This window comes from Heterocephalus glaber, unplaced genomic scaffold, assembly GCF_053883595.1.
Source record: "Heterocephalus glaber isolate CG9 unplaced genomic scaffold, H.glaber_assembly_v1.0 deba00001600, whole genome shotgun sequence".
In the NCBI taxonomy this organism is placed as follows: Eukaryota; Metazoa; Chordata; class Mammalia; order Rodentia; family Bathyergidae; genus Heterocephalus; species Heterocephalus glaber.
Genome location: NW_028258372.1, coordinates 23,444,706 through 23,470,225, shown reverse-complemented (window position 1 = coordinate 23,470,225; position 25,520 = coordinate 23,444,706). Strand labels below are relative to the sequence as shown.

The 25,520-nt window shown below is 34.6% G+C and overlaps 1 protein-coding gene across 9 annotated transcripts in view; it reads right to left on the bottom strand.

Moving 5' to 3' along the window:
* Positions 1–25,520, bottom strand: part of Hmcn1 (hemicentin 1) — a 421,540-nt gene that overhangs the window by 231,981 nt on the left and 164,039 nt on the right. For 8 of the 9 annotated variants that reach the window (XM_087194441.1, XM_087194442.1, XM_087194444.1 and 5 more), the window contains 5 exons: positions 17,226–17,346; positions 16,071–16,334; positions 14,711–14,855; positions 11,265–11,386; positions 6,286–6,561 (listed from right to left, as the gene is read on the bottom strand). In XM_087194441.1, coding sequence (XP_087050567.1) covers positions 6,286–6,561; positions 11,265–11,386; positions 14,711–14,855; positions 16,071–16,334; positions 17,226–17,346 — 928 coding nt within the window. Of the gene's footprint in view, positions 1–6,285; positions 6,562–11,264; positions 11,387–14,710; positions 14,856–16,070; positions 16,335–17,225; positions 17,347–25,520 lie in introns of those variants that run through there. The other variant, XM_087194449.1, reaches the window with a different exon arrangement.

The window sequence follows — 25,520 nt, the reverse complement described above, 5'->3', positions numbered from 1 at the left end:
CAGCGTCTTCTATTTCAATTTTTTGGAGTAGTTTAAAAACTGGAATTTATTTTTTTCTAAATGTCTATAGAATTTAGCAGTAAAGTCATCATGTCCTGAACTTGTTTTAGATGAGAGATTTTTAATTACATCTTTAATATTGTTACTTATTATTTAGATTTTCTGTTTCATCTTGATTTAATTTTGGTAGGTTGCATGTATTCAGACTTTATCCATTTCTTCTAGGTTTTCTAGTCTTATAGCATATAATTGTTCATAGTTTCTTATGATACCTTGTATTTTTGTTATATCATTTGTAATGTTCCCTTTTTAACCTTTTATTTAATTTGTTTTTTTAAATCTGGGTCCTTTCTCCTTTTTTTCGATTTAGTCTAGCTAATGGTTTGTCAATTATATTTATCCACTCAAAATCCAACTCTTAATCTCATCAATCTTTTTTATTGATTTTTTATTTTATTTATTTTACCATGATCTCTATTATTTTTTTCATTTGAGTAATTTTGAGTTGCTTTTCTAAATCCTTGTGGTGTTTTTTAAGTTATTTGAGATTTTCATTTTTTTGATGTATTCATTGTTATACCATTTCTGCTCAGTATTTTGCTTTGGCTGTCTCACAGATTTTGATATGTTATATTGTTGGTTTCATTTCTAGAAATTTTCTGATTTCTCTTTTTCAATTAACCATTCGTATTGCAAGAGTGTGTTATTCCATTTCCGGGTGTTTGTTTGCTTGACATTCTTCTTGTTGTTGTTGATTTGTAGTTTTATTCCATTGTGGTTTGAGAAGATACATAGTATGATTTTGATGTTTTTAAGTTTAAGGCTTGACCTATGACTTAACATACAAGCTACACTTGAGAATTTGCCAGATGCTGATGAAAAGAATGTGGTTTCTCCTATTGTTGGATAAAATTATCTTTAAATGTCTCATTTGCTCTGTGGTATGGTTCAAATCAGATGAGTCTTTGATTTTCTATCTGGATGATTGCTGGTTGAGTAAACTGGGGTGTTGAAGTGCCCTACTATTATTATACAGACTCTATTTCTCCATTTAGATATAATATTTGCTTTGTGTATTTGGATGGTCCCATGTTGGGTTCATATATATTTATAGCTGTTATATTTTTTGTGTTATATTTTGTTCCTTTTATCAATACAGAATTAACTTCTTTGTCTCTTTTTTCAGTTTTATCAACATCTGATTCATCCAATATAACTATTCTTGCTCCTTATTGGCTTCTATTTTTGTGACATACCATTTCCCAAACTTTCAATTATAGTGCCAGTGTATTTTTAACAGTGAAACAAGTTTCTTGTAGGCAGCATATAGTTGCACACTGTTTATTAACTTTTAGCCAGTCTATATCTTCTGACAGAAGATCATGAAGATAGTTTGTATCACTCTGCAGTGCACATAAGCTACCAAAGATGTGTGTATCATCAGGCCCCACAGATACAAGCCCTGATGATATTGGGGCCTCCATTTCAGTGATGCAGGTTGTGGGAAAGACTATCACTAGGTGCCTTAGTGCCAAGGACAGGTGACCAAAGGATGTGGCACTGACAGTCTGGCCCCTGAGTCACAGGACATGTACGTAAAGAGCCACAGTTCTAGAGCCATAGGATGGGATATGACCTTCTCTATGTCCCACAGGATGAGTACAGTTGATACTGGGGGCTATGACATAATTAACTGTGGACTTGATGTTTTGGAAAACAAAATGGATTTTCTCTATGTCCCATGTGGTGAATGCAGTTGGTGCTGAGGCTTGTAGAGCAATTAGCTTCTTCTTTGGAGCTATGGGACCTAGATGATAATTTCTCCAAGTCCTAAGGGACAAGTACAATTAGCAAGCAGGGCTTTTGGCACAAGCAGCTCTGGTTCAATATCCATGAGCTATTGACGAGCCTTTCCCTAGGTCTTCCAGGACACATGCAGGTAATATTTCTGCTTGTGGTGCTGGTACTCATTCTAGAGGTGTAGGATGTAGGGAAGATTGTCCCTAGGTCCCATGATTAAGCACAAGTGGTGCTGGGGTTTGTGGCTTTGTTATCTGTGATCCTGGAGCTACTAATATGGATGGAAATGCCCCTAGGTCACATGGGGCAAGTTCTGGTGGGGAAAAGCCTTGTGCTATTTGTAGCCACAGTCCTGGTGATTCAGGGCACACATAGACTTTCCCTGGTCCTCAGCGACAAGGTTGGGTGATACAGATGCTTTCTGTACCAGCAGCAGTAGTTCTAAGGGCATGGGTGGGAATGAGACATTCTTTAGTTCCTGTTGGATAAAACACAGGTACTGCTAAAGATTGGGGCTGAAAAAAAGCAGCTGTGATATTCCTTAGCCCCCAAAGGCCTAGGGGCTGAAGCTGGGACTCTGCATAGCAGCTACATTCATAAGCTCATGGACTGGGAAGATCCTTCTTAGTTCCTATGGGATGATTACAAGTGGAGATGGGAGCTGTGGCTGCCGGTAGCTGTGCTCTTGGAACTGTAGAAAGCAGTTGAGACATTTCTTAGCTTCTAATGGGCAGATCGGAGTGAAGTCAAGACTTCACAATAATAGTAGCTATCCTCCCAAGGTTGTGGGCTGGGGAGGAGACCTTACCTAGTTCCGACAGGGCAAGTGCAGGGGAGACTCATGGTTGTCCTTGTGGCACCCGTTCTGACACTGCAGAAAGCTGAGGTGGCTGTCTTCCACCCAGTGAAAGGTGTACCAGCGTAAGGCTTCTGGTAGCATCAGGGAGTCAGCTGCTGACCTCTAAGCCAACACAGCATCTAAAAGTGGTTGTTTTAGTAATCTGAGTTCCTAGAGTAGAGAAGGGAGGCCCACAGTGGGTTCCTTTCTTTGCAGCAGGAGGCTGTTAGCTCATCTACCTTCTCAAACTAGATTTAAAACTTGTAAGAACCATGGAATTATCCTGTAGTTAGGACTACTGACTGCTCCTATGATGTAGACTGCTTGCATTTCCTGCTTACCTTTTCCCGGCACTGTCAAGTTCCCTTGACCAAATGAAGTTACAAACTGCTTTGCTGTTTTCTCTAGGTTGTGATTCTGACTCTCCATGATGTTTAAGGTTTCCATCACTTCCTTCCTAATTGCCACAGTTCTCTTTCAGTAACTCTCCTTAAAAATAGCTTTTCCCCTGCTGTCTTGATTCTTCTCTGTGGCAGAGTGGCAACTGGGGCCTCTCAATTCACCCATCTACTAATATTGTATTTTTTAACATCAAATACTATCTTATTACTTCCATCACACTTCCTATTGCCCTTTCATCTTAGCTTGATCTTGCCTTATAAATACATAATTTAATCTAAAAAAGGTAAGTCTTCTAGAAAGACATTGGTGATCCCAAACATTTTCTCCCGGCCCAAAATAAATCATTTTCAAAGCATCCATTTCTTCTCAGCCTTCCCTGTCCTACCCTTTGCTTTGTCTCTCAGTATTTTTTTCTTAGGTCCTTTGCTTCTTTTCTCTCTAGTTTTATTTGTTTTGAGAGTTTTCTATTTATTCATCCTCAAATGAGATGGCAGCAATCCAGACTCAAAATCTTTCAACAAAGTGTTTGGACAGCTCTGGCTCCAATCTCTGTCCACTGCTGTTGTAGATGAGTGTCTTTTTCATCTCTGCAGCTGAGTGAGTTGATGTGCATGGCTTCGTGCCCATTTCTCATCTTTTAAGCTCTTCTGGCCAAGATAGGGTGCCCTTCAACTACCTTCTGACTCTAAAATTCCTAACATATTTCCTATCAAGTCTCGCTTCTAAATATTTTTATGGATGGAAAACATACATCTTGAGTTACATATATCCCAGTTTAAAATTTCCCACCTGGGACCAGGCTGCCTGTTCATTTTCTATCCTGCTTCCAATTGAATATTTAAGAGAGCTAGAGCTACTAATGAGTCTGAGGAAATGGCATTTCCTCCTACAGCAACATTTTCTGTTTGGAGCAAACTATATAACAGAGGGACAAAGATACTTCCTTTCTATTTTCATGTGAATAGAATAATGATGGGCTACTGTTGAGATTTTCATCACACTCATCTTAAAGTATAAGTAATCAAATATGCATATACAAGCACATTATACACACACACACACACACACACACACACACATATATATATATATATATATATATATATATAATATATTGCTCCCTACTAATTTTTATTATTTCTTGGTTTTGTCTTTTTGGAGTCTTTATAGATATTTTACTCTTAGGTATATATGCTATTTTCAATCAGAAGGTTGTTGCTCATTTTATTTTATAAAATTACTGCAAACAATTTTTAAATGTGGACTTTTATACCATAACAGTATTCTAGACAGTAACAGTTTCCAAACTGAAAGAATAGTAAGGGGATACTGAATTAAGTTATTGATTGTGTTGTGAGGCAGAAAACTATTTCTAAAGTGTATACTCAATCCAAATAATTATTTTATCTTTTAAGTTTTCAAGACTTATTTTTATTCTTGTAAAAATATTTAATTGCACAAAATTACAATTAATTAGTAATTTAAGATTATTTTTAAAAAAGATTATTGGCAGTAGTTTATAACCATCTCATATTATCATGAATTATACTTCTGGGTATAGCAGTTTATCTCATGAACTAGGCATAGTGTCTCAATAGCACAGTCATGGTTTGTTGATAGCCCATAACACTGAGAGTTCTTGTCAGTGATTTCTTATTATAAATGTGATCACTTTTAAAGTACATTTTTGTACTCTCAAGCTTTCATGGATAAAAAATTATCCAAGGAATCGTTTTTTACAGAACAGATTTGTAAACTCACGCTCAGGGATTCTGTTTCATTATGCCTGATGTCAGGGCTAGGCTTCTCTGCTTTTTCATAGGGTATCCCCTTGGATAATTTCTTATCCATGAAAGCTTGAGAATCACTGGTCAAATGAACTAAGTAGAACATGGACTAAAAAATTAGCTTAAGGAAACAAGGAAGTCTCTGATGATATTTTATAAACCCATTTAAAAGACTTCAAGTGAAGGACCAATATTAAATTCCAAAAATCCATTAGCATTTATTTTATCTGACACAATCAGTTTGCTAAAATGGCTCCAGAATTCTAGTAACCCAAGTTGCTACTTGAATTGATTCAAATTATCTAGGCATTTTCCATGTAGAAACGTAGTAAACCATTACAAAAGCAACATTTCCCTGAAGATTTCACTAGATCAATTAATAAAAGAAACATTCAAATTCCAAAACATGTACCAACTATCAAGGAGAAAACTGTAATCAGATGTCAACTATTTTGTTATTTTTCATGGCTCTTTCAGTTTCTTGTCATTAATAATATTCTAAGAGTTAATCTTGAAATACAATGATTATTTTCTTAGATAACCTTGCTAAAAATATTATCTGAGACTATTATATCAGGTTTGTTACAAAGTTATTTCTAATACTATCATCAAACAGCCAGGTGCAATTCTGGTACAATCTCCCACATAAATGATTTGAAATTAAATATTCTGCTGAAGCAAAAACAAAATCTTTCAGTTTAAGAGTAAAAAAATGCCAACAGTAATTTTGTCATTATATTAAGACTTTCAGCTGGTCTATAGGTATTTAGGAGAAAAACAATTCTACTGAAAGAGAAACATTGAGGCAATTTCTGATTTTCATTTGATGGTTCTGAAATATATATATCCATTAAACAAGATTGTTAACACACTTATTTTCAGTTATTGGGACATTTGGTCTATGTATGTGTAGATATAATTCAAGATTGCTTCCTAATTACATAATTCAAGGCTGTTTATTTTCAATAAATATTGTGTAAGAGAATTAAGAGAAGAACTACTCTGGTTAAATTTCAATAAAATTCCACCAAGATGAGAAACATCTTAAAATTCTATTTAAAACATATTAATAAAAGTGTATTGATAAATTTGATTTTAAAATAAAAGTAAATTAGTGATACATGCAATAGTTTAGTACTTAAATTAGAAAGGAATTTTTTGAACCAGTTAATGAAACACTTGAATTTTTTTAATCCACATAATAGATTAGGGAATGTGCAACTATTAAATCATCTGGAAAGAATTTTCATATTCTCTTCAAATAGGATTAGTTGTAATTTAGTAAAGCTGCTGATTTGTTAGTGATGTTTCCATCTTAGCTTCAGACAACTAAAGCTATCCAAGGATTTTTTCACTGAAAACTAATTGATTTGATAGATATTGTCATTCTCAGATAGCTTATGAGAAAGGACAGAGACAGAGGGACACCATGATTCAGAAGTTACAAAAGGACAGTACCTTGCACTGTGAGGAAAACTGAAAGTGCAGCTGATCCGCCTTCACTGGAAACCATACAATGGTACTCTCCAGCATCGCTGACTTTCACACTCCTTAGTTCCAGTGAGAGGTTGGCCAATGTACTAATTCTTGCTGGCTCTGCCAGTCTCACATCTCTGCCATTCCTCTGCCAGGTTAGATTGTAATCCACAGCACTGGTGACAAGACATGTCAAAATGGCTCTCTCTCCAGGAGTGACTGTAACATTATTAGGCACTTGGATGACTGGAGGGGGCTCTGTATGAAATCAAAAGATTAAAATCAAGAGACCTAAAAGCCATCATGCTCACCTATATGCTGCATGTGGTTTAAAAACTGAATGAGTAAGCACTGAGTAGGTAGCAAAGCTGTAGTACAACAGAACTTACTGATTAATATGTCAGCAACCCCTTCCCAGTTAGGAACCAGTTAAGAGTTTAAAAAAGTAGTGTACATTTACATACCAAAGAATACACAAGTCCAAATCTATAAACTGTAACGGTGAGCATCAAAGAGATGTAGCAAAGGGATATGATTGAATAGATTTAGAATAGTGGAATGAGGTAAATTTTTAATTTCAGTTTTGATAAAAGAAATATATGGATTTTTTAAAATTTAAAAATATATATTTAGGGTTTTAAAAAGATACAGGAAGGACAGCAGACATTGCAAAAAATATGACAGTATTGGTTTCAAGAGGGGTTACAATCTCATTCAGAAGTACAGGGCAGGGGATGTAGCTCAGTGGCAACACGCCTGCCTGGCAAGTGCAAAGTCCTGAGTTTGATCCCTGGTACCACACACAAAAAAAGACCAAATGTAATAGTAGAGTAAGACTAGCATCCTCTAAGCAAGAATAGAGAAAGATAGGCACATACTTCTCATAAGTGTGTAGCCACAGAAACATGTACACAAAGGGCACTAAGCAATGAACACATGGATATTTCAGATTTGTTCAAAATTCAACTGCTAATTAAATATTTAACCAATACTTCCAGAGAGAATCCCATATGGCTCTAGTTTTGAAGCTGAATCTAAATTCCCTTTTTACAGCTCACTCTGCCAAATGCTTTAAAATGATCCCTTGTAGCAATACATTATAAATAATACAGCAATAAAAAGTAATGATAATTGCTAGTTAAAAATCTATTTGTCTGTTTTAGTTAATATATGAAAGCATGTCAGATATTCAAGGTCAAGCTTACCCCAATGTATTTAAAGCTATATGCAAAAGCAGATAAATATCACAAGACTAGAATAAAGACTAGAACCAAATATGCCGAAAACCATAGTGGTTATCTCTGACAATAGAAATGTTTGTATATTTTCTGTTATATTTATCCTTGTATACCAACCTTTTTCTAAATGCTATTTTTAAATTATTTTAAAATAATGTAAATTTTTTATCATTGTGCCATGGTTTTAAAATTTGTGATGAAAACAGGAAGTTAATCTAGTGGAAATAATACATGACAAAATTAGGAAGTTTTGACTGCAGTCTGGGCTAGGGTTGACGCATAAAATAAATGAAACTGTTAAATCTGAATTTCAGATAAACATCAAATAATATTTTACTATGGCTTCTGCAGCATTTGGGGCACACATGAAATTCAATTTTACCTAAGCATCCAGTTTTTTAATTTGCTGAGTGTGGCAATCACAGACTGCCAGGTCCTACCCCTACATAGCTGTGTGAATTTAGGTAAGTCAATTTACTGACAGTTTTCCCTATCTCAACAATGAGATCATTAAAATAAGTGATCTTAAAGGTCTCTTATAGCTCTAAGGTCCTATGAAGCTAACATGCTGAAATTGAGCCATTTCTAAATGCGGCCCTCATCTAATCACCACTTAATGATAGAAGGAAGGCCCAGCCCAATGCAGGGCTGTTCCAGCCCCAGAGCTCCTGTAGGATCATATGAGGATCTTGTTGTAACTGTATCACAGTTTATGTCTTTCCACTTGTCACAGGTGCTTTCCCTGGAGAAATCTCCAATAATGATGTTGTGTGCAAACTCTTCCTCAGAATTTATTTCTCCTTCAAATATAAATTGCAAAGTAAATGACAACTTTATAATAACTTATATGGGCAGATAATATTTGAAATAGGACTGGGGAGTGTAACTCAGTGTTAGAGTGCTCACCTAACATGCATGAGGCACTGGGTTCAATCCTTAGCACTGATATACAAAAAAAGGTTTGAAACATATGACACTACCATTGCACAAAAACCTGGAGATACTGCACAATAACGTCTTTATACATATATGAATAAATTTGGTAGGGAGAGGAGAGTGATGAAGGAGAATTATAACAGTTTGTGAAAGATTATAATTACTAGATGACTTAGTTCTGGGAGTATAAGCAAAGGCTTTCCTAAGTCCAGGTGTTTTTTCTTTTCATTTTTTTGGTATCAGGGATTGAACTCAGGATCTTGCACTTGCAAGGCAGGCGGCGGCACCACTGAGCTAAATCCCCGGCCCAAGTCTTTGCTAAGCGAAAGCATATTGAGGCTAGGACATGGTTCTGAAACAGGACGCATGACATGCATAGGCCTTGTGACATTAAGGGTCGTTAGACTAAGAATCAGAAGGCCAGGAATCTATTTCTCACCACCTACCCATCTAAATGAGTTACTTGCTCGCTCTAGGCCTCTGTTTTTTTAGCTATAAAATGACGAGATGGGGCAAGATTACTTTCAAGTCTTATCCTGTTCTAGAAGAATATCATATAATAAAAGCTTAAGGTTTCTTGTCACTGACATACCCCTCAGCAAGTTTTTTCTATGCAGAATTTTACTTAAATCCACAATTTTAAGTTCTCTGAGTGTATGTGCATGTGATGAATGTGTATTTGTGTGTATGTGTGTGTATATTGGGTAAGGGTTTTTGTGTTAAAAAGTAAGTACAGAAAAATTAATATAACTGTCCAGTAATCATTTGGAAAAAATCAGATTGTGATGCTTCTCATTTTATTCATTGATTTCCATGTATTTTTATTCAGTAAAAGTAACACATAATGCTTTCTTCACACATTTTGTATTTAAGAGAATCAATGAGCAACATTTCAAATGAACTAAAAATCCTTAAACATGTAAATAGAACAAAGTGATAAAAAATATTGAGGGAACATATTGGTAGATATTTAGCTTTTCTTTAAACTGCTCTCAAATGCTCCTTGACTTGCTATGATATAATTACAGGAATTATACAAAAGTATCACTATTTTCCCTACCACACTTTACAAAATATGAAATCTAAGTATTCTGAGAGTTGATACCTGACCCCTCTGTGCTGATGAACAGGTCCAGTTGGCTGCCCAACTGCAACCTCAAGGAAATTCACAGTAGGTGGAGGTAAAGGCTGGTATCTAGGCAACAGCTACCTCCCAAGGAAATGTCTAATCTTTCACATTTAAGGGGAGCTTGGTTGTTACTTCTGTTCTTCTAATCATTGCCATTACTATCAGTGCCTCTGCCCCCTTCTTTCATAATTTGAGTGGGAAATAATTCCTGAAAATGATTTCCTATTTACACCATTGCCTGGCTGGCACAGACTAGTGCTCGCAGGGCAGATGTAGGGTATACAAACAGAAGTTTCTGACACCACAAAGCCAAACTCATAACAGCTCACAAACTCATACTGGTACTGCTCAGGTATTTATGCAAGCTGTCTGAATCAACTCACTCAAACCTCTTTCCTTGCTTTCCTTTCCCTAATTATTATCTCTGAGAAAATACTGAAAGTACTCAAGTGTTTGTTTCCCCAGAAGCTGACCAATGTTGACACAATTCCAGGGCTTTTCATAATTTTTGGAGATGAAAAATGTAAGTTTGTGATTATGTCAACTTGCTGAATTATTTCAGAGGACAGCCTTTATTTTTCTAAAAGTAAAAGAATAGATATAGTTTTACTGAAAGAAAAATATGTTTGCCTAACTTACATGTATCTGTTTCAAAGTCCAGCTTGGACTTATCCTCAGCTACTAAACAGTATTATAATTAAAATATTTTATCTTAAATTATCTGAAGAAAATATAAACCAATACTAAAAACAAATATATAGATTGTTATTAAATCATCAGCCACAATATTTAGGTCAAAATAGGTTACTATTAAACTCATAGAAAAACAAGTCCAAAAGCAATCAAAATAAAGTTTAATATACAGATATACACTAAGTGGCTTACAGCTGACCACTGGTTATGTATAGAAGATGTTTTCCCTATGGATCCTGGGAGATCAGAGAAGAAAAATTTTACTTTAATGTATTTTACCTTATAAAACATGAACTTTGGCTCCTATCTATTCCTTGGAAATATATGTCTGTCAAATAATTAGCATTATTTATTCCCTTCTTAGTACCAAGACTGTAGACACTGAGGCTCTGTATTCCTAGACTGTGATGACTTTTGTTCAATTTAGAAATCAGAATCCATTCATGAAAACATTCTGCTCATTATGAATATGGGAAGGAAAGGGGATGCTTAAGCTTGTTATTATCACAATAGATCCTGTGCTTAAATTTTATTTTCTCAAAGGAAAATATCATATGGTTATCTCAAAAAAGGAATAATACCTTAGGATAATGACAATAACAATACAAATAATAACAGTAACTGTATATTAATTGTTTCTATGTGATAAACTGTCTTCTAAGTACTTTACATATATTATATCCAACAGGTAATCCTCACAATTTCTCCCTGTGATAGAACTACTGCTTCATTATATTCATTTTATAGTTAGGAAAACGAAGACATTGAGTCCTTAATGGCACAGGAAGGTCAAACTGCTGGTATGCAGTGAAGCCAGGACTTGAGTTCACAGTCCAGTGAGGTAGAGAAATTATTTTTAAAAAATCATAAACATCATTGTATAAACACATCCTGGTGAGCAAACATCCCATTTCTACAGCTATAGTCACATGCCGGCAACCACAAAAGAAATCAGGGTGAGGTACCTGACACATCAAAAAATGTCTGTGCCCGTCCAGTCCCTGCACTGCTGACAGCAATGCATTCATAGGAGCCTTCATCAGACAAGGTGACCTTTTCCATATCCCAGTTCACACTAGCAGATTCTCTAGGGGTGCGAAATGGGAAAAAAATGGTTACTATAAAAACAAGACCAAGTTGAAAGCAATGATCCTGCTATTTCTTTCTGAAGGATTCATTCAAAAGAGCAATATAAAGAAAATAAATTGATAAACAGGCAGAATTATTTTTATTTTAAAAACACATATTTTTTAACAAGAAAGTCAAACTTTTTTACTCAGAGTAAAAGACACGATGATCATAGTAAATTATGAAGTCTGGAAAATTCTTTGAAGAACCACTTTCTGGCTACGTTAAAATATAACAGAGCTGAAAAATAATTGTTAAATCTCTCCCTTTCCCTTTTCTCCAGTTTTGAATCATGTTCAGTGCAGACCCTAACTAAGGCAATTGCACTATGTTATTAGAAATGTGAAGGTAGGAAATGAAATTTTCAACTCTAAGAAGAACATTTTTTTCTTGATTTTTACATATAAGTTGTACATGGTTCAATATACCATACCTGAGTCAATCTACATATACAATTTTTAAAAGTATAAGTTTTATGTCAAATTCTATCATTTAGGCTAAAAGAATCCTTCTGCTGTATTATGCATTGATTCCATTAATATTCATTCGATTAATAATAATATTTATTCTTTGTCTTCTAGCACTGTCCAAATTACTTCTCAGTTTCTGGAAACATCTTGGTAATAGATATTAATCTTTGTTTGAAATAGTCTAATAAACTACAAGTATAGGCATTACAGTATTTTAATTGAAATGTCATAAATATTGTCATAATTTTTCTCATATCATCTGTAGCTATTCATATTTTTTTTAAAAGTCAAGATATAATAAAGCTGAAAGCCCCATTACAGTATCAAGGCATCATCCACTGAATCTGAAAGTGCTATGAGGGGTCATACCACCCAGGGACACCTCTGTATCTCTCCCCATCCAGACATACTGCATCCACCATCAAACAACCATGAAGAATTTACTGAGTTTAACTCATTTTTACCACTAGCCTAGGATTTGTACATCATAGATCCTACCATCAGGACGTGAAAAATCAATCACTGAGAATATTCACATCAGTTAATGTTTTCTTTTAATTCTATATGCATATATGTCAGTGATTTCTTATGGTCACACTTAGAAGAAAATGGAATATCCTTTATTCTGTATTGGTCATTTAAACTGCATCTTGAATGCTTAAATGCAATATGCTAGGCATAAGTTTGAACATGTCATTATCTAGGAGGTACTCTGAGTTCCAGGAAAATAGGAATTTAGAATGTGTACATCTTTGGTGTTTTCTTCAGTGTGGTCCACTTCAGATCCATGCATCTATCGCATTAGAATTCAACAAAAATTTAGACTCATGGAACTCTTACACAAAATGACAATGCTTCTAGCCCTAAATCTTTCATTTTAAAAACAGGAAAGTTGAGTGACAGGGAATTTGTTCAAAGGCACATAACCAGTTTGCTTATTGTTTAAAGAATGCTTTTTATATTTTACTTGGCTTAGTTTCCTCATGTTTGTGAAATATTACATGAAAACAAATTCTCTTCTTCATGTAGAATTCTCACCTTATAAGCACTGTATAGTCACATTTTTTAACGTTCTTAATGGATGTATTTTGGGGAAAGGAAAAGAACATGTCCAGTAGAAATGTGTCTTGTTCCTAAGGCAAAGTGATTCCCTATTATATCCCCTGATGACTAAAATGACTGACATAAACAAAGACTGAGTCACATGTTTCACATTACAAGGAAAGCTAGGGCAGAGACATATGACTCAGGGTTAGAATATCAGTCTATCATCACTTCTGCCTAATTTTGTCTCTAGCCTCTCACATCCAAGAAGAGCTTAATACATGTCAGGGAGGCATGTCATATCTGAGGGCCACAGAGCTGGAGAAATGAGGAAAAGAATTCTTGTGGCTTACCTCCCAGGAATTGTGTGGAATTAATGAATTAATGTTTATAAAGAACCTCAAGTGTCTTTGAAGAATGTTATTATTTAAACAGGAAACAATTATTTTATTTCATTGGCCAGTTATGTAGCTTCATCATTTGATATCCTGGTCACTTATGTTGTTGCTTATAAAATATGCAGCTAAGGAAATCATCAAGATATATTATTTAGAGCAGGAAACCCTTGAATTCAATCTTTAAAGAATGGACAATATAAAAAATAAAAGAATGGAACATATTCTAGTCATGATGAATATTCTTGCCATACATTTTTGCTTAAAAATGACTCCTCATAAAAGATGGTATAAACTAAGACTGTCAGATATTTAATAACTTATGGAAGTAATATTAATATTGAATTAACAGTGTAAAGGGTTGGTAAAATAATTTCCAGCATAGTTTTTTTTCTCAAAATGTAGTTTGTTTCATGGTAGGTCAAAAAGCAACATTTTCCAGAAACCCTTTTCCCCCAGTTTTTGAGGTCTATTTAATCTTTATCATTAGATTGCTTATATTTATCTAAAAAGTCATTCAACTTCACAAGGAAAAGTTGGTGCCTTCTGACCTACTTGTGTTGATGATTCTATGCCGTAGCCCCATGTGCTTCAGAACCATCTGCAAGCCCACCTCGGGCACACACTGAACCTCCCTGACCTTACTCTGCTCCTGGCCCATCCTCACTAGGCCCCTTGCTTTGTTTCGCACATGCCCAGTCTACGTGGTCTCATGCATTTGTCTTCCTGGTGTGCACTTGCTCTTCCTGTTGTGGGAACTCTCACCCACGGCTCGCTGATGAACCGTCCTTCTCAACATCCTCGGGTCTTTAGCCAAAATCTCCCTGAATCTGAGTTTTAAAATTGCGACTCAACCAAAACCACATACACCTCACCTACCAGCATTATTTTTCCTAATTAACTTGTTGTGCTTTTTTCTAGAACACTCATCAGATTCATTTATCAGAACACTTTGAATCAGATTCAGAGACCTACTTACCCCAAAGCCAATAGTGCTAAAGTCTCAAGGCCTCTCCTTTATTTACAAGGACACCTTCCAAGATCTGGTCCCTAATATTATATTTATAGTTCTGTATCCTTTGTCTCCACGTGAGGCCTTCAGGTTACATAAAATTCAGATTCTATAAAATCTGAATAAACCTTTGAATATATTCTAGCATTTATTATATAATGTTACTGCACTCATGATCTATTTTTTCTCTCTCTCTCCATAACAATATGAGTTCTATCAGGGCACAGACTTGTGTCTTTTTTGTTCACTGCTACATTACAAGATGATGAAGTAAAAATTGCCAGGCAAAGAGGCACTAAAATAAGTATCTGTATTTGCATGTTTAATGCTGTAAATTATTCCTGATAGAAACATTTACATACTTTAAATACTGGTCTACTCCAAGTGTAACTCCATTTCTGACAAAGCTCAAAGTAAAGGGCAAAAGACTCTCAACAGAGCAGGAAATCTGGCCTGGCTGCAGGTAGTATCCTGGGGTTTTCGTGGGCATTGTAACTCTGGGAGCATCTAGAAAAAAAAAGCATAGACAATAAATTCATAATGATATTAGGTTCTCCTGTGAATGCATTCACAAGCTCTACATTTAAATTATTCCAGTAAATCTTGTGTGTTCCCATTGACCCAAGTCACTAAAAATTACTTTAACTATCTTTATTTTTTCAAAGCTGATTCATCTCTGGATAATCCCAGGACTCCTCACTATGGTTTCACAGAATCTAAGACTACATTGATTTTAAGACACATTATATTTGGTACCATCAAGATGGAAAAAAAATTATCATGTAAGTTATATCAATTATAGATCACATTTTATTTCAAAAATATAAAACTTTGAAAAGAACTCAAATATCATAGAATGAAATACACAGGGTAAATATTTTCCCAAAATGAATAGGAAATATTTTTAAGAATCTAACATATTTTGTGGCATTCTGTTTAGGAGCTATGTCAACTCACTTTGAATACTGTATTTGAGGAAATGTTTTAAGTTGGTTCTACTCTCACCATTCTACAACTATTAATCCATAGCAACAGAATTGTTCTTGAATTTCAAAATTCAATACCTTATGTATACATGACACTATTGTCCCTCCACCTCTTGGTACAATTTCAGAAACAATCCCTCTACATTTTTGTAGGTCCATAGTTGAAGATATAGTTCTAGTGTCTTGGTCAATTTAGTTAGCCTTGAGAAGTTGTTCAAGTATAAATTGAAATGCTACCTAGTGGTTCAAATAATCCCTAATCTGTGATGTCAACTTTATACAATAAAGATAAGTAAGATAATTTAGTAATTGACTAACCAACTAACCAAATAAAAGTAGAATGATCATCAGTTGTTCAGAAGGCAGTATTGCTCATGAAGCTAAAAGTTTTAGACAACTATAAACATTAAGCCAATTTAGATAGCTTAGTCATGTTCTTTTTAGGGACAGACTGAGTAGCAGAATTTCCCAGTTCAAGCTCTTACAATTAATTAATCAGAATATTAAAATCAACAATCAGTAAGACTTAACATGTTAACTTGGTTATTAAATGGACATGTTATTTAGTGATTTTAAAAAACTGAGTTGTTATCTACGTGTAAATGCTAATCAATTTGGTGACAAAGTAGTAACTGGAAGATAATATGTTTTATTTTATAGTCCATTCTTTGCCACAGGAATCGCCTGCCCTCCTTAAGCTATCCATATTCTAATGTTGAAGAAAATTATGTCTTACCTGGGATAATACTAGAAAAAGAAACACTTGACACTCTCTGGAAAAGATAATCATCCTTATCATAGCCTGTTACTTTGAGAAAGAAAGCTTCATTTGGAGGTATAAAGTCAGAAATATTCCATATGCCATAAGGTTTTCGATCTGGGTAATATTTAACAGAAATAGTCTTCAGAGAACTTCCTGAGATACTTAGAAGCTCGAGACGATCTACTCTGCCTGGACTGGAAATCCCAGAAGTATTCAAAAGTACATAGGTTGGTATTCCTACAAGATAAGGACTTTGTTATTATATATAAGTAACATAGAATTAAAGTTATGCATGAAATAAACATTTGCATTATAATGATATATAAGTACCATAAGGATGAGTATTACAGATTTCCTATGAAGAGTGTACAACTTATAGAATCTTTTCTACTCAAAGATAGCTTGCATGTGATCACACTTAGAAAGTTCTATATAATTACCTTTTAATATTTTAACAATGTATAAATGCAGAAATATTAGAATTATAAATATTGTATTACATGATGTTTGTATTACACAAGTGCTTTTAAACATTCACTATTTTGCATCCTTACAAAAACTACAGAAATAAAAAGAAATAAACCAGAAACAAATCATAAAGATCACAATTGAGTTTTATGATTGAGCTTTCTTTTTAGCTTTAAGATTGGAGATTCTGATGTATAAATAAAAAATAGGAGCAAGGATAAGCGTTAACAATCATCAATGGTTTCATCTTGGAATATTCAATGATACATGGTGTCTTTAATTTTTTAGCTATACACATGCATTTCATTTTGACAACAGGGCAATTTATAGATATTTAGTAAGAAAAAAATTAGTAGTTCTCTAATTTAGTAAGTATAAGGATCAATTGGTGTGCTGACTAAAATGAATATTTCTGGGCCCTATATTCTGTGATTCTAATTTCAGACACTGGATCGAGCCCCAGGAACCTTAATTTTTATAAAGGTCCCTGAGTGTCTGATATCACTGATCTTCAGACTACACTTTGAGAAACAAACTAGGCCAAAAGAGCAATCGTGCTTAAGGTAATGATGTTACGCTTCTCAACTTATTGAATCTTACAAGATTATAAAATCACAGAGGACTACTTTGTGCCAATTTAGGTAGCACGCACATACAAACCTTGCACGGGTCTGTTGACTGTTTTCTTGAAGTCCAGAGTAGGTTTTCGGGAAAAACCAGCGCGGAAATCAATAGTACTGAGACCAGTGATGCGAACAGAGTGCCTCCCACTGCTAGAGGTCTGAAAATATTTAATGGCAAACCCAGTAAGTAGTTGATACAGGATACTGGTCACAATGAATACTACTACAGTAAACTGCAGAATATTAATTAAAGATGATGTCTAAAAACTGAGGCTTTGACCTGGATGTTCTGAGTTTAGTTATGATTCTGTATTTTAAAATGCAAGTTTTTCTCTACTATGTCCTAAGAGAACTGCTGTAAAATAAAATTCAGTAACATATTTCATCCCCAATAGTAAAAGATGTACAAATTGTTCAGCAGTCACTATAAGCATTCAGTCACTACTGAACAGACTACAAGTAAATCTATCAAAGCTCCATAAAAGCACAAACTTTTATTCTGTCATTCACGTGGTAAATGCTCAGCAAATATTGATGAAATGAACAAATGATTAAATTTTTCTGATACAAATACCATCCAGGTTAAACTCTGGAAAATATTTCTTTTTTCTTCACCCCTGGAACATTACCAGGATAAGCATAAGAGTTGACTGCTTTCCAGACTTCAGCCAAATGCCATTCTCAACTCAACAGCATTCTAGCTAAGGTGCTTAGTGCTGAATGGCAAATGTGAACAGAACATGGTCATCACTTTTAAAGAGCTCATAGCTGTTGAGGGAGACAGATGAAGAAGTAGGAATGTTTATACACTGCAGTAAATGGAGTGAAAGAAATACACAAAAGAATAAGGACTAGGCTGTTCAGCTAAACCTTCATTAAGGGGACGATGGTTGCACTAAATAATCATAAACTAAGCACTAAAGTGACTCATATGTACATAAATAATAAATAATTTGGGTTAAGGGCACAGGATATAATAATAACAAAGCATTTCTTCTGTGTCTAGACCCTTTAAATGCACTTGCTTATTTAATCCACATTAACTTCTAATGGAGAAATCATCATTTTTCTCTGTATAGATAAAGAAATCAAGATACTAAGTTGCTAAATAGTTTGCCCACATTCACAAGGCTTGCTAACTGAAAGGGTAGGGTTTTAATCTAAAGATCAAGCTCTACACTCTTCACCATAGGTCTACACTGTCTACAAACATAAATTAGCATTAGTCCCTAGCTCAGCTTCTCTCCAAGAAATACCTGACCACCACTTGTCCAGTACCTGCACTTACACCAATCATGAGGGTTGTTAAAAATGCAAACACTGGAGATCCAGTCCAGATTTAATTAATTAGAATCTCTGGTCATTGGAGTCTAGGAATCTGCATTTGAAAAACCACCTAAGTTTCAGAAACAAAAACTCACCTTTATTTTATATTATGATCACTAAGATTCTGTCCCGAAATGAAAAATAAAACTGCATAATCAGCATTTAAGTAGCATGGGAGGTAAGAGTAGAAGAAAAGCATTCAAAAGATAACATCAAGGCACCAAATATGAATCCCAATCTCAATACTGAGATGCACAGCAATTAAAAATGCACTATACATATATATACATATATATCTATATATAGATATATAGATATAGTGAACAACCAAATGGAGCCATACCATGGTTAAAGAGAGACTACCTTCAGAGCTTTGCAAACTACAAAGTATCCCCTGAATCACTGTGACTCCACATTATTTGGCAGTGAGAAGAGGGAAGATGAGGAGCTATGTTCCTGTTGCTAGGGTATTTTTCCCTCATCATTGATCATCTGCCAAGTGTTCTATGAATAAATCTGCTGTCAGAGGTTATTTTCAAACAGTGGCACTTAACATCTAAGGGGAAAATTAGAAATTATGCAAGTGTTTGAAAATATGTTATCCTCTGTTGTTAAAAATCCATTAAAAATAACAGATTTGATGAATAGTGAGCCCTTTTTCATATAAAATTATTGCAAAATAAATGAACTTCGGCTTTCAAGTACCATGCTAACAAAGTATGTAAAAGTAAGAAGGTAGGTTTGCTATTCTCTGAACAGTGTTAAAATATGAGGAGTAATAAGTTAAATAATAAAACATCTTACTTCTGTGTTTCTATATTATACTGTGGATAGGAGCAACATCTGTATAAAATTTAAAAGGGAATATAAATAAAAGATATCTCCAAGTGAGTTAGTTTTATTCACAATTTCATACAACTCAGGATTAATTAGGGGAAGGAAACAAGGGATCCATAAATAAGCCAGATTTTAAATATAATAAAAACAAAAATTTAAATTAATTTAGTTAAAATAACCTCTAATATTAATTCCCACTTTTATCATTTTTAATCATTCTCTTAAATAAATTACAACAATACTTGGAGAATATTTTAAGAATAATAAATATCACATTAAATTTCTTTATGAGAAAGTGCCCAAATTTTGCTACAAATTAATGAAAGCTATCATTGTAGCTTGCTTTTTATCTGATCTCCCTATATAAAATATCACTGCAATAAAAATAAAAACAGTTTTATGTGTACTAATAAAACCCATCATCAAGTGGAAGCAAAAGAAAAAATATTAAAATGTATATAAAACGCAGGTTAAAACCAAGCCTCTTACATAAATTATTACTGCTAATTTTCACAAAAGCTCTTGTGAGAGTACTATTATTATCCTCATTTCAAGAAAACAGGTTGAATTATTTGTTATAAAAACAAATAGAGCAGGTAACAGAGCTGGGTGGGAACTTCTGGTGGATCCAGAAACCACACTGCTCTATGCATTTATCAGGATGATCTCAATGGATTTGATTTTGCTAGTCTGAAGGATAAAAGTTGAAATATGCTACACAAAATAGAAGGAGAGTAAAAGAACTCGTGGAACTGTCCAGAGAAGGGCAGCAAAGAAAAATGATAGGGAGACAAGAAACTGAGGCTAAGGGGAGTTCAACAAGTAAATCTACCAAACTCACAAAGTGTTGCTGATGGATTTGCTGTGAAATTTTTTTTTTTTTTTTTGGTACCGGAGATCAAACTCGGGTCCTTGAACTCGGGTCCTTGCACTTGTGGGGCAGGCCGCAGAATCACTGAGCTAAATCCCCGGCCCTGCTGTGAAATTTTTATGAGATTGAGTATTGCCCTGCATCGAAGTACAAAAACTTAGACTCCACACACAATAATATGAGGCAAGAGGACTGTAAGAAAGTAAGCTTTCAAGAAACTGCAGAAATGTTGGGAGACGGCTGTGAGTTCTAACAGGTTATGAACCTAGAGTAGCAGGAGGAGAGCTAAATGATATGCAGGTGGTGGAAGGACAAATAAAATTCAGCTTTTTCTGTGAGTTAAGCAGAGACAACCCAGCTGTAGTTCTCCACCCTCTCTTCCCTTCCAAATTATTTTAGCCATCTTCTTATGTATGTAATAAAAAGTGAGGCTAAAATTTCTGTCCTAATGTTTCTCTATTTGATCTTTCACATCACGTAGATTCAACCTGTGGGTTACATTACTATTAGAATGGGACTCCCAAAACCAAAGTTCTACCACAGAATCCCTTGAAGTGTGACTACTGCATGGAAGTGCCTTAACCTCATGGCTTCTGAAGCTAAGAAGAAAGTCTAGGAGCATAATGCTGGCACATAGCAGAACAAGAAATCTTACAGACACTAGATGCTGCACAGTGTTTAATGGGCTAGAAACCCTGAGAGCTGTGTTTCAAATAGTCAACTGAATCATACAATTTTTTTAAAAGTTTATACTCTGAGGAGTACCATATTCATTATGTTCTCGAAGTATCTGAATCAAGAATGCATGGGCTGCTGCACTGTGAGCAGAGGCGAGGCAGGGCGTGGCAAAAAGCAATTTACACTAGATACATACTGGCACACTGAAATTGGAAATAGGTAGCCTTGTCTTATAAAACAGAACTGAATCTAGATTTCTGAATTGGAGCAAGACTACCAGGAAATGAAGGCAGGGACAGGCTTAAGCACCATAGAGCAAGCACCATGGAGAGCTCCAGAGGGACCGGAATTGCTCCTCTCAGATAGCTCAGATCTTCCTGGCCAGCTCTACTGCAAATAGATCTATTTAGTTAAAGGGCTAAGACTTACTGAATACCCATCTATATTCAATACCTATCTTTAGGGCAATGACTGTGTCATATTCATAATTTACAGAATATTACTCAATATGTACATAAGTGTGAGTTGAATATTAAAACCATTAAACTGCCTTCTATTGATTTTCTTCTTTAGATTCCCCTAAGATCAGCAAATGCCAGGTTCATCAAGAATTCATTACGCTAAGTAAAATCATATTACCTTATATAACCACAATCACATATTATCTTACATAACTGTATTACAGCCAAAGATGATTTTTATAGAACCATAAAAAATAGAGGCAGAAAGAAATTATTACTTACCTAAGTTTTGACAGCAAGTTCAATGCTTTTTCTGTAGTACCTAAATTTATGCATAGTATTTTTATATAATCTTTTGGTAGCATTGGTCCCTATGATATAGAAAACAATAATATTGTTCAACTATGTGTTTGCTGCTCTCCATTTCTAAGTATTCCTCCAGTTAGGAGCAGTCAGGTTAGATAGATGTTGGTAAACTCCACTACGAAAAAAAGGAAATTTTAATTTTTGGTATTCTTTGAGAGCATGAATACTCCCATCATGTCTGATTTCTAGCTCCCAACCTGATGTCATGGAACACAACTGGGAGGAGAAGTATATAATCAATTCCTCATGAATTATTATAAGCCAGCTCCAGCACACCATCAAACCATAAGTTTGATCAATGATTTATAAAGGGAGTAAAGTATGCTACTTCTACAATGAGACAGAAGTGACATAAATACTTTCTTCTTGTTTATTGCATACATATTCCCCCTGTCTTTTACCCTACTAAAGCAACTAAAGAGCTTGTATGTTCTAAATTATAGTGAGTTCTTCAGTGTTTATAAAACAGAACATTTAACATTTAACATTGTTAAATCCCATGGGACATGTGCTATTAATGAGAAATTATCTTGCTTGTGTTAAGCCAGTGAAAATTTCTCCTAGCAATAAATATGAAACCTATCCAGATAAATCGCAATAAAATGTAACTGACAGAATTGGTTTCTATATCTTTCTCCTAAACAGTTGCAATGTTTTATACAACAGCAAATCTCCCTACTGGTAAAAACAAAAAAATTATGTGTAGCTACATTAGAATAAAGATAAACATATATTTTATTTATACTCAAGAGAATAATTTTACTAATTAATCTATCTATGGTTAAAACTTCATAAACTCTTTTTATTAATATTTCATTTAATTATGACAATATTAAATAGCTGTTATCTTTCTTCATTTTACTCAATACCTCTGAGGTCAAAGAGATATTAAGTAATGGATATTAACTCAAATAGATATCCAGCTCTTTTCAAAGTATTTGCTCTTAAATGACACATCACTTTTTTTCAAAATTAAAGAATATGATAGTTACACTCAACTATTTATTGAGAACCTACTGCAATCCAGGCATTGTATGAGTCACAACAAAATAAGGCAAGCCAGATTCAAATGCCATCATGTCATTGTGCAAGAATGTGGTAAGGAAAGATATTCACAGCATAAAATAAATTCCATTTAAATAAACATGTATACACATATGCCCATATGTACATATATATTTACATATACCCAAGTTTATCTGTACCCAATTATACAAATATCTCTTCTTTTTTGGTACCAGGTATCGAACTTGGGTCTTTGTGCTTGTGAGGCAGGCAGCGGAACCACTGAGCTAAATACCCGGCCCACAAATATCTTTTCTAAATAGAACCATTCCTTTTAGTTAATGGTCAGATACTAACAGACCATTGCCAAAATAACCAAATATTTTCCAGAAAAAATCCACTGTAACATTCCATTGATCCAAATCATTGAATTCATGCTTCACTTAACCCAATTAAATAACACACCTGGTGTAGTCTACAAATGTAGTCAAAAGACTCATCAAGTGAAAATAGAGGACAGCACAATAACATTCTGTGTGGTCTTTGAAGACTCGAGGTGGATTTAATTTTGATTCCCCAACAAACTTATTCCAGCTGAGTATGATTTCTAAACTATCCTTGTTCTGCAGAGGATGGATTACCGTACTTTGACAACCAATACAACTACCTAAAACCAAAATATTTCTACTCGTCTCTGAATCTCAATATAATCACATGGTTTGGTACACTCCCTTCCCTACTTGGGAGATTATCTAAGGACAGTTTATCCAAAGTTACTTACTGGAAACATACCCCAAGAGATGTGTTAAATTATATGATCATACTGATAATCCCAGACAAATAAAAACATTTATTACCTAAATGCATTATTTAGTGTCTTTGCAGGGAGATCCCCTTAAAAAGCAGCAGACAAAAATTGGCCTAGAGAGTTTCTGTAGTTATACACAAATACTCTCCATATAGATATAGCTGCTTGAATGGAAAATTCATATTGCTTCACAGCAATAACATCCAAGATTTGTAACTTCCCTAAAAATGGAAATTTAGGGCTGTAAAACAAACTTCTACTTTTAATAAAATTTTATGTTGTTTTCAGTCACTCTTTTTAGCATGATTTACCTACATCACAGGCAACCTAAAATGTTTGAGTTGTTTAAATCATTACACAAATGGGTTGACTCATTGTCTCTGTCTTGTGAAAGTTACCTAATATGTCACAGTAAAGTATTTGCTGGAGAAACCACAAAATAAAAGAAATAGCATTTCTCAAAACATTTTAAATCATAGATACATTAAAGTGTACTGTATATTACCCTCACTTCAGTAAACTCAACTCATTCTTCTGCCTGCTTCCCTAGGCCTCGTCAGCATAAATGTATTAATTTTTTAGTCATAAATATTTATACAGTTCTTTCCCAGACACTGTGGCATCCACTAGTGACAAAATCTAGTCTATAATAAACTGGGAAGAGAAAATCTGCACAGAACTAAAAATGGTACAAGTGAGAAATTCATCCAAAAGGGAAGTGCAGAAAAATCTCAGTAGAAAGTCAGAGGAAAAAGAGAGCATTTTAGAGAAAAAAAAAATCTCAGAAATCTTGAAAAAAGTGTTACCATTAAAGCTGAACCCTGGATAGTCACAAATCAGACTAAAAGAAAGGTCATTCTAGGAAGAAGGAACCTCTTGGGGAAAAGTGTATTGCATAAGAGTGGAGGAGAGAGGACCAGTACACAATTGTATTTGACTAAAGTATAAAAGCATGTGGTGGGCGATGAGTAGAAAGATCGCCTCAGACTCAATTCAATGGTCCTTGCATAATGTGCTAAGATCCAATAGTAGCTAGACTGTTCTCCATAACTGGGATAGCAACTGTTCCTTGAAATTTAGAAATTTATTAATCCTTCTGAGAGAGCAGACATTTTTCAGATAGCAGAGTGCATGGGAGATACCTCCAAGGATACACTAGACATTTCTCTTCACGAAAAAGTACCCATGGAAAACATTTATTTATCATACATAAAGGAGACCCAGTGTCAGCAGCAATATTTACGACAGTACACTCAGCTCAATTGTCTTTGTGTCACCCTGATAGATTCTTTGGTATTCTATATAGGAGAAAAAAGTTTTTGTTTTTAAATTGCACTGCAATGCTCATCTTTTGTTTAATTGTTGTTACCATTAATTTTATACTGGAAATGGTATAAACCAAGAGTGAAGAGGAGTAGATATAATTTCAGATAACATGGTAACAAATGCTATGCAATTTTATTATTCCTCTAGTTATAGGAGACTGAGTTTAGAAACTTGTCTAAACAGAGTTTTCATTGCTTCATCAACTTATCATCACTCTCCTCACTCAGAGGCTAATCCTCAGTACTTCTCTGTTCTAATTATCAATTAAATGTGCTCAGTGCCCATTAAGTAAGGAGCATGGAACTTGGCCAAAAGCAGACACTCAGTAAATGTTCACTGAATGGAGGACTGAATGAATAGGTGTGTCAGGTGCAAAGGAAAACAACAGTGCATGCAACATCTTTCCTAGGCAAGAGTTTTACTAGAGGAAATACCACTGCCAGCGAGCCAAATGACCTGAAAATAGGATCATGATAAATTACTAGTAATATAGAAGAATGATAGCATACAACTTGCATATATTTCATAATCAATAATGGATAACCTAATGTCACTACTCAGAAAGCAGGAAGACATCTCAATGGACGGCTAGCTCAGGACCCTTATGACTTAAGTCATGCTTAAACTTTTGGGGGAATAAAGAGACTCAGTATG